This window comes from Gymnodraco acuticeps, unplaced genomic scaffold (assembly GCF_902827175.1).
Source record: "Gymnodraco acuticeps unplaced genomic scaffold, fGymAcu1.1, whole genome shotgun sequence".
Taxonomy (NCBI): domain Eukaryota; kingdom Metazoa; phylum Chordata; class Actinopteri; order Perciformes; family Bathydraconidae; genus Gymnodraco; species Gymnodraco acuticeps.
The window spans coordinates 736,718-746,828 of record NW_022990271.1 but is presented as its reverse complement, the minus strand read 5'-3'; the positions used below and the strand labels follow the sequence as shown (position 1 = coordinate 746,828).

The window sequence follows — 10,111 nt, the reverse complement described above, 5'->3', positions numbered from 1 at the left end:
CCTTGGTGAAAAAAAATGGAGGGATTGACCAATCAGATGAGGCTCACGTGATGCCCCTGCCAACCTGTGATTGGTCAGGGCCATGCCAAGGGAAGCCAGAGGCAGCTGGCTTCCCTTGCCTCACAATCCAATCAAATCGCATCAACTTAGTGTTGCAGTGACGCGCCCTAAAATCCGGAAGTAAGCTGCTCTCGGTTTCCCTCGACAAAAAAGCAATGGGATTTCTCCATAGGATTTAGGAAAATAGCTCGAAATAAGGTCAGTGGAAAACGAACCTGTTAGATAAATGCAAGTTTTGTTCAGTCGGATAATATCCACATGTCTACCCTACTTTTATAGTTTTCGAATCATAAATCTAATCGATAGAAGATAGATAGCGTCATTGCACCACTCTCACCGCCGTTAGAAAGTAGCAAGCAACTGAAGCAAGTGCAATTATGGAGGGTGGAGATTTGGAGTATTTCATCAAAAATAATTGTACTAAACTTCCGCTACAGTAGCAACAACAAATACAATCTGATGACGCCAATGCCCAAACTGGAGCTGTGTACAGCGAGGAAAAAAGGAGCGAATCGGACATAAAACGTTAAAGGTCTCCTGATTTAGTTTGTGAATGAATGCTTATTAGAGTTTCGGCTGGAGAGTGTCGGTTAGATAACGGGCGTGTGTAAGTCCTGCATCTGTATGATACAAATGTGTGTAAAATGATACCGGGTGCTGTAATCACTCATCTGGTTACGTTATTACATTGACCACCACACCCCTGACCCAAAAGAAAGGACGTATTATTGGCTTCCCCTAATTTTTTCCCCACGCCACGCTACTGGTCTCTTCAACTACTGACTCCAATTTTTTAGCAAGGTCGGCTTTTGTTGTCTTTCTCATGCTTCCATCATCATAAAACAAAGAGGGGGGGACAGCAGCAAGTTCATGAGACATCACAGTCTCCATGGATACCTCTCTTTGCTTGGATACAGCAAGTAATCTTCGAAAGAGCATATCTGAGTCCATGTGAACCTTTCTAGTACTGACTCCACCTGATGTTTTCATGTCTTTGAAGGTTGCACACTGTTTTCTTTTCTCAGGATCCCAGAAGCTCTTAGTTTTTTTTTGGATTTTGCCAGGCGTTGTTCAATAAAGATGGCATTCTGCTCAGCACCATCTTGGAGGAAACTTGACAGCTCTTTTGCAACGTTCTCAGATGCAACCTGACCACTTGCAATATTGATCAGTTCCTCAGGGATACTATCAAGGTCAAAGGGGTTCTGCTTCTGCTCCACAGCTTCCATTATCTTTTGTATGTCTCCCTCATCTCTGTCCATTCTAGAGGCTCCATGTTCTTTGTGTGCTTTTGGGCCCTTTGCATCAGTGTCACAAAGGTATTTCATGGCATCCACGTATGCTGTGGTCACATGCCTTGTCATCAACCATCTTGTGAGAGCTGCCTTTCGCAATGTGAAGCCAACAACTCCACCCTGACTCTTGCCTTCTCGGTTAATGGTTTGCTCCAGTGCCTGATCAATCGCCACACAGTTGAAGCTATGATCCTCTGACCGGCGGACAACAAATCCGCCTTCTTGCATGAATGTGTATGCTTCTGGTTGTTCATGTTCAAGAGCTTTAATTTCTGCAACGTAGACCGGCATGTACTTGGCATAATTGGTTCTTCCAGCAGCTCTGAACCAAGGGATGACTTCACGCATGCTATTCAGGTGAAGTTGAAAGTCTGCTTCACGTTCTGAACGAAGGATCCTTAGCAACAGATCAGCACCCTTGAGGAACATTAACCAATATCCAAAAGTTGCTGATTGCTTAGCCCCTTCAACTATGAAAGTCTGGATAATGTTCTGGATCCCAGTAAGTTCCGTCTCCACCTCACCGATAAGCTGTTGAGCAGTGGCCTTGTCATTACCATGAAATGCATACCGTACATCTCGTAGGAGTTGCTCTTGTGCTCCAGTTATTGCACATTTGCCTTTCTTTTCAAGCCATGATTGCATGGCTTTCCAGAAGAGCCTGAACAGAGCCTCAGAGGCTAGCTTTATGCTCCTTATTCCTCTTGCCAGCTGCTTCCCCTGAAGCAACTGTCGGGCTGTGCCCTCTGCATACACGTCTGACTCAGTGAGTATGTCAAACAGTCCGCCATCACCATAGAGCTTTCCAATGCTTGCAAGGTAAGCCATTGTGATATGCATACCTCCTAGTCTCATTGTGATCTTCCCTTTTAAGAGCTCTGGTTTGTTCCACAATATCTGTTGCGCTTTGCTATAAATTGCAAGGTCTGCAGTCACAAGCACATGGTGTTGTCCCAGTTCTTCAGCTAGCTGTACAAGCTGTATCATAGCTGTATAGATGGTGGACAAATCTGAGGGCGATTCTCTTATGAAGGGCATGTATAGTACACTGGCTACTGGACAAGGTGTGTCTGATGTGAAGGCATTGAATGCAGACCACGCAGGAATATGCTGTTGATTCTCGCTCTGGTTTCCGGCCAGCTTCCATACCAGGTCTCTGCCTTCTGCTGCTTTGGAGACTGCTGTGTTTATGTGTAGTATCTAAGGTTTGGGAAGTTCGGGCGGTTCTGGTCGCTTTGGAGGTTTGATATATCTGTAACCAGAAATAATAAGATAAGCTTGTTATCATATGCATTAAATATCAACTCAGAACACTAAACCTCACCAAGTATTCATATTGAACACCCCCACCAATTAATTTCTACTGTGACTATACACATGAAAACAGAATGAATACAAATTCAAATAATCCAAACATATCTGTGAAGTTTCTCTCCATTCAAGTCAGCTGTGTTCAAGGTTGAGAGAGACCTCTCTGGGACTCGTGCTAGACATTCATATGCAGTGGAGACATGGCCTCTTCGGTACACAACAGATGCCATAGCATGAGTTGTTTGCTTCCCGTCCAGAGTATCCTCATTCTGATCAAAGTTATCGATGGCTGCATCAACAATTCCATGTTCAGTGACTCCAGTTGGGATGTAGACACCACTCTCTGTCCTTGATATCTGGTCTGCTGCCACAGATGTGAGGAACTGTCTAACCTCTGTATAGGAAACACAGTGCCCCATTGCACTGAGCTCATTGATGAGTGACTTACTGCCAAATTGATGATGAATCAAAATGGCATGTCCCAGTGTGATTGGCGTATGGATGTGACGGCACTGTGCAATGACATCATGGCAGATTGCAATGACACGCAGATTGTCCTTCAAAGCTGGTTCCTCATCACAGGTCTCGCAATTTCTGTGAGCATTTGAATCAACACACCAGTTCACAAAGTCATAAACATTGTTTGGTACATAGTTGCTGCAATGTAGACGTGATAGTCGATCACTGCTGACATGATTTATGGTCATGGTCAACCTGCTCCATGCTCTTTCTCAATATGTCTGCAGCTCTATGTAGTATTTGCCTGTCAGAGAGACCTTGACTTTGCTGTTGTGTCTCACAGTCTGCTGTAGAAGCTGTTGTCTCTTCTGGCCTGTCTTCGAGTTGTACAGCTCTCATTGCCAATCCCATGGGCACACTTTCAGAGCATACCAAATCAGACTTTCCAGCTCGTTCTACAAATACCAGCCTGTGCTTGTAATGCAGTAAGAGCTTTTCCTTCAGTTTCCAGGAGCTGTATTTAGTGTGTTGGACTGTCTCATCTTCTCATCTTCAATGTGAGCAGAGACACATATTGCCCTCTTGAAGGTCATCCTACGTGAAGAAGACACCTCCAACACCACGTTTGCCCCCGCCGACCTCAAAGACAGCGTCAACTCCACTCTGTATTTTATCGACGGCATGACATGGCCGGAGGTTTTGCGCGTGTACTGCGAGAGCGACCGGGAGTACCATCACGTTCTGCCCTATCAGGAAGTGGATGAGTATCCTTATGGTCCTCTTGAGAGTAAAATCAAGGTGTTGCAGTTTATATGCCTCAACCCCCAGACGGCCAGGCTTTATTTTTAGTTTGGGGTGTATAACTTTATATATCAATTTCACCACTTTTGCAGTAAAATATTTGTATACAACAATCCATTTCATGTATGGGAGGCCTTAGAGATGAGGAAAAAGTAAGTTGTGTTTTGTCCTAACTCCGGGAACGGTATCTCGAAAACTAAAGCCCTTTTTGGCTTGTTTGTCACAGGCCTATAAATGATGTAGGATCAGAACAGAATATGGACCCAACGACTGTCAAAAGTTAATTTTTAATATTGGTTGTCTCAATGAAAATATTGCCTTAGATATATTTATGGTTTTAGCTGAAATGTAAAGATAGAAAACCTATTGTGTGTAAGATAAGAACAAAATCTAATAGGCTATTAGTACATAAGGTAAAAACGTTATCACTTTAGACTTCAACCACAGATTTGACAAGTCCTCCATCCTTAGAGCCCAATGAGTGAAACCGCATTCAGTCACAAGAGGGTGCTGTTTGATCAAGAAGAGAAAATACGTTGAATTCACTGATCTCTCATACATGAGGACAAGTTGTGCTTCAGATAAACCAAAAGAATACATCAAAACACATGCATATTTAAATTATTAAAATACAAAACGGTTAACAAAATAATAAAATATATAATAATCAACTTGTTGTCCTGTTAAATTCTAAAGACTTTTTCTGTTTTTAAGTTATTATGGTCTGTCACTAAACAGCAATTCCATTTGTATGAACACAAGTGCTGGTTTTCATGTGTCTGCATCATGGATGATTTTTGTGCTTGAGAAAAAAAGCAACAAATTGAAAATATACTAAAACTAGCTGTTTTTAAGACTTTAAATTACTTCACTTTGGTATGACTACAAACTTGCTTTATAAATACGTATGCAAAATGAATTATTAACACATTTTATCAAACATTGTTTAATTGCTAGCTTTACTGTAGAAAAACAAAATCATATCTCTAATGTATTTCTTGCATGTTACATTTAGCATACTTCTGTTATAAAACGTTTGAAATATTGTGTTGTGCATCTATATAAACTGCACAGATGTAGTACTGCAGTTATACTCATAGAAGATTATTCATATTGACACAGCTATTATGGAAACATGTTTCTAAATCAAACACAGTCACATTTCTGTAATAATTTAATGAAAATATGTTAGACATCAAATATTTTAATTGTATTAGACATTTAAGCTTTTACTTTAAGGCAATTCCCTGATATTAAAAATATCAATCAAAAGCAAAGCAAAAAAGCACTAAACAAATGAAAATATAATATTTTTGCTAACTAAACAGATCGTCTTATCCAAGAATCGTGTACATTCATGGAAACTTATTTTGGTTTTCTGATAATGAACTTCATGGATAAATTCATTTAAAAATCAACAGTATGTGAAAATCCTTTGACATCATGGTCATGGGAATAGTGTTTGTAGTCGTCCCAGTTTATCTGCTGGAATTACCTGTAAATACAAAATAAAATCAACAGTTTGAAGTCACAGCTCAAACTGAAAATCACAATGCAATTTTACTGACAAAGTCTTAACTTTAAACAGATTAAAAATGACCAATAATAAATAAGATGGATGTGCCAAAACATTTATTTGGATCATGATATGAAAGCTAAATCAGAGAGATCAGTCTAGTGAAACATTTTTGTTCTGAATTTACAGCAAAATTGGTCAGGATATTTAAACTAATCTGAAATGTTAAGAGCTTTGTTATGAAAACTAAATAGTACTCATTAGTTATTAATGATACTTCATACTCGTATAAATTAAAACTGCCTTGTGAAAGAAGATTAATTATGTTCCCACAAAAACCACCATTTTGCTCCAACATGGTTCAGTCCCATGCCAGAAATCATTCCCTTTAACATAATGCTATCAGTGTAAACGGTTAACCTTTTTCTCACCTCAGTGTATTTTTTGCATTTTCTTATTGCCCTGCACCCTTTCCCAGACTGGCGATGTCTTTGTTCTCTAGGATCTCTGTCTTCTGCTCTGGTTGAAGCAACGTGTTAGACGCCATCGCTTTTGCGACCGCTTGGATTGGGATGGACATGGCCGTAGAACAGACGGCGGACACGGCACCGAAGAATTTCCTGGCCAGCCACTCAGCGGGCCGACTCTCCTGCCTGTCTACCAACAAAACCCTGTTGGAGAAAACAATAAAGGTATTGATGATTTAGGGATTCTATTGGCTTGGATCAGGCTATTGGTGACGACCACTTCATTCAGCAGATTTGACATTTAGATTTGTTCTCCATTGGGGCCATTAACAACATTGATTATTAATGACACAGTACAATCAAGCGGAGCTTGAAATGATCATTCATGCTTTCATATCATCCCGGCTGGATTATCATAACCCCATTTTCACGTCTTTCAGCAAGTCATCTCTGAAACGCCTACAAAAAGGTCCAGAAAGCTGCTGTTACCAGGTCCAGCAGTTCCAACTTTGAACACTTGGAGACATGGGTAATTAAGAGCAAAAGCCTAGGTTTTTTTGTGCTCAACGTCCTTTAAAATGATAAACTATCAGTAGCCATCAGATCACATAATCAATCCCCACATTCCAATGCATTTGGGTGCAATTGTCTGTAACGGATTAAGATAATGTTCACATGCATAATAACATTTGCTGCAGCAGAGGATGCATATTTTCAGGATGAGATCCTCAACTGTTTGACTATACTTCTGTTGTAATGTATGTACAAACTCCAATTACAATGAAGTTGGGACATTGTGTAACACATAAAAACAGAATACAATGCTTTTCAAATCCTTTGCAACATATATTCAATTGAATACACTAAACACTCATTTTGAATTTGATGCCTGCAACATGTTCCAAAAAAGCTGGGACAGGGGCAACAAAAGACTGGGAAAGTTGAAGAATGCTCAAAAAACACCTGTTTGGAACATTCCACAGGTGAACAGGTTCATTGGAAACAGGTGAGTTTAAAAACAGCTTTTTTGGAAATGGGGTTTTGTAAAATGTATACATGTATGTATCTTTTTGTTTGTTTGTGGAAAATGTGTCTCGTGGTGAATATGGAAGTTGGTCGAATAAAAGGATTTTAAAAAAATGTAATGAGACTACTCACCCTGGTCTGTAAATGGCAAATCTGTCAAAACCTAGCGCCTCGATTTCTGCCTCCACTTGTCCCTGGAAGAGAATCAATTTCATGTTAATCTTTTCGTGATTATTCAATTTCATTATTTATTGAAACACACAGGAAAGCCTTAGTAGAGAAAAAGAAAAACACTTCAGTATGTGGCTCGCAGAATAGAAAGGAAATAAAGTACCTTGACTTTGAGGTAGAGGAAGTTGCTGTTTTTATCCGCTCCTCTGGAGGACTCCAGGTGGAACTCAGCGCAGCCTCCTGCCTTGGCGAGCTCTGCTGATTTTAGAACATAGTCGTGGTCAACTCGGATGAATCCTTCCTGAAATAAAAGAGAGAATTAAGTGAATAAAATAAAATACAGTATTTTGACAACATTGACAGGTGCTGACACATCCTACCTGTAGCTAACAATTACAAATACATCTTTTTTTAATTAAAATCAGCAAAATATCTAATAAATTGACTTTATATTAATTGATAAGCTAATGTTGGCAGATATATTGGCCTAGGCACTGTTTCAGTCTTAACTACTGGAAATGGTTGCACATGGCAATGAGTCATCTCTACTGAGCAACAACACCTTAAAATCCTCAAATAAACTGTATTTTGTTGTTATTTTGTTATACAGTTATAACAGTTAATTGATTCACTAGTCTTGTTCTTGTGTCTGTCTGATACAATGTTACTTACAGTTCCTGCTTTTGCTTTGGTGGTTCCCAGGCAGCAGTAGCCGACATCATGGCCCTGGAATGACGCAGCATAATCCTCAAGCTTCTCAAAGTCCACCACTTCTTGGACCTGGAGGCAAAGAACAGAGTAAAACACATGTCAATCTCAACTTGATGAACCTCAGACAATTTGGAGTCACATAACATGAATCAAGCCACTAACCAGGTTTTCAATTGCTTTGTCTTCAAAGGTGAGCGTTCTCCTTCCGATCAGGGTGATCTTGGAGAAGATGTTGCGCCCAAGCAGATCTTGAAGCAACATCCTGCCCGTTTCCCCCGAGGCACCGAGGATGAAACAGCTTTTATTTTGCTGCCTGAAATTTTCTTCCAGAGTCTTGGTGTCCTCAGCCATGCTGTGTGCAAAAGCAGATATTTCTCTTAGCAGCATAAATGGGTGCAGGTTATGCTAAAAATTAAACGTAGTAGGCAATGTGTGCAAATGCTAACAATGCTGTGTAAACATTGTTTACTATCTTGGCTAAAGGGAATTTTTCACTATTATTCACGACAATAATAATGCAGTTAGGTAATTCGACTGCCATTGTAAATCATGTTAATAAAAGCCATCCTGTTGAAACAGAAGCTAGTTAGATGTTGGGACTTTCATATCATATCATGTCTATCCTAGAGTCGGTGGGGGCCCTAGGTAAACATTCACTGGGAACCCCTTGAACAAGCTTTTCATCACCGACAACACCCCCCGGAGCGGAGCAAGGTAACAAACCTTAAGATAAGAAGCAGCATTTTACGGCAGGCTATGTATGGAGCCGCCTTGAGGGGATTTCCTGACATGTCGTTGCAGTAAATTAAAGGGTGTTTCATGTTGTCGTTGCTGTGGACCTTCTTAATCTACCTTCATTGGGGGCCCCCTTCTGTTCCGGGGCCCCAAGCAGTTGCCTGCCTTGCCTGTTCGCAAGGTGCGCCCCTGTGTCTATGTTTGGGACCAAGAAAATGCGTTGGACTCACGTCTACCTTGGTAGACAACAGTAATATATTACACACGGGTGTATAGTGCAATGTATGCCGAATTCATGAGAAGATGCATATACTTCATAATCCAGTTCTATTTCTGTTTTACAATGCAGGCATGTTTGTACAACCAGAAAAATAAACTTGAATTGACGGATTGGTGAACGGGATTTGGCTTGACGTTGTGTCGATACTCGTGTTTACACAGGGAGTGACGTTCTTATGTTAAATAAAAACAAATTCACTTGTGGTTCACAGGTCTGGTATCAGAAATTAGCTGAATTCAAACAGTATTTATAGGCTATACGAATTTACCTTAAATTACGTTAAATGTATCTTGTGTTAGCAGCTACAGTAACACTCATGTGCCGAGCTGACCGAGAAACTAACAGAGCTTTCCGCTGTTCTTTACCTGTTGTATTTAACCGGATCAGGGTCGTCGAAATAATTGAAAAGCACTGCAATGAGAACAATTACGACAGTGAAGATCCCGGTCGCGTTTCCTAGGATGGAGTCCAGCAGTTTCATAACAGACATTTCCAGGAGCAATGGCTAAATTGCTGGGACACTTCCTGGTTGCTTCATGTTCACAGACGGTGCTCCCTCTGCTTCGTTGATAGGTTGAGGGGGGGAAACAGTAAAGATCGCCAAACTCAACGATTGACAGCTCGATGTACACCAATGCTGTTATTTGAATGTTTCATTTATTTGGTAGGATTTAGGATACGATAGTGAATCCAACGGAAAGGGACACAAGCTTGTAATTCATTCAACAAGCCTCGATGGTCATCCTCATGTACCACCATACACAGGAAGGAACAGCGCATGCGCGCTTGAAATATAAAATAATCACTACTTTCACAGTTTCTTACTAGAAAATACGTGTTCACCTGTTTTAGTGAATTGCTTACTATGTGTTAACCCTTAGTGAACTTAATTTATATCTAATGCATTAGAGGTGTTATACTAAACATCAATATCTCCCAAAAATAAATGAATGACAATTTTGTATGTGCGTAAACATAATTAATTTGTCTTTTATAATTTATTTAACTATAACTATTAGGAATAAGAAACAGATAGCTTCATGCTATTATTTTCCTGAGGAAAATATTTTTGTTTATTGTGGAAAGATATAAAAATAAAGCCCAACTAATTATTCCCCATCTCCACAACTCTTATTCAACTTACCCCAATAAAAAGTATTCACAGTTCAGACAGTTTAGCGTGTTGCACTTTTAATTAAAATACATGTTGCCAAGTAGAGGAAAGTGTATTCAGAGACTTCATTCAAATAATTGCCACGGTATAGAAATACTCTGTTAC

General features: G+C 40.0%; 1 protein-coding gene across 1 annotated transcript; it reads right to left on the bottom strand.

Moving 5' to 3' along the window:
- Positions 1 to 4,856: 4,856 nt before the first annotated feature.
- htatip2 (HIV-1 Tat interactive protein 2) lies at positions 4,857 to 9,582 on the bottom strand. The gene is made up of 7 exons (XM_034220960.1): positions 9,198 to 9,582; positions 7,980 to 8,169; positions 7,779 to 7,886; positions 7,270 to 7,407; positions 7,068 to 7,129; positions 5,874 to 6,113; positions 4,857 to 5,421 (listed from the first exon to the last, which is right to left on the bottom strand). The coding sequence occupies exons 1-6, from the start codon at positions 9,320 to 9,322 to the stop codon at positions 5,897 to 5,899; spliced, it is 840 nt and encodes a 279-aa protein (XP_034076851.1). The 5' UTR covers positions 9,323 to 9,582; the 3' UTR covers positions 4,857 to 5,421; positions 5,874 to 5,896.
- Between the last annotated feature and the right edge of the window lie 529 nt (positions 9,583 to 10,111).

Coding starts and splice junctions, on each gene's coding strand:
- htatip2 (XM_034220960.1), bottom strand. CDS start 9,322: ATGTCTGTTATGAAACTGCTGGACTCCATCCTAGGAAACGCGACCGGG. Junction 7,887..7,979: donor ACAAAGCAATTGAAAACCTG/GTTAGTGGCTTG, acceptor CTTTGCCTCCAG/GTCCAAGAAGTGGTGGACTT. Junction 6,114..7,067: donor TTTGCCATTTACAGACCAGG/GTGAGTAGTCTC, acceptor TTTCTCCAACAG/GGTTTTGTTGGTAGACAGGC.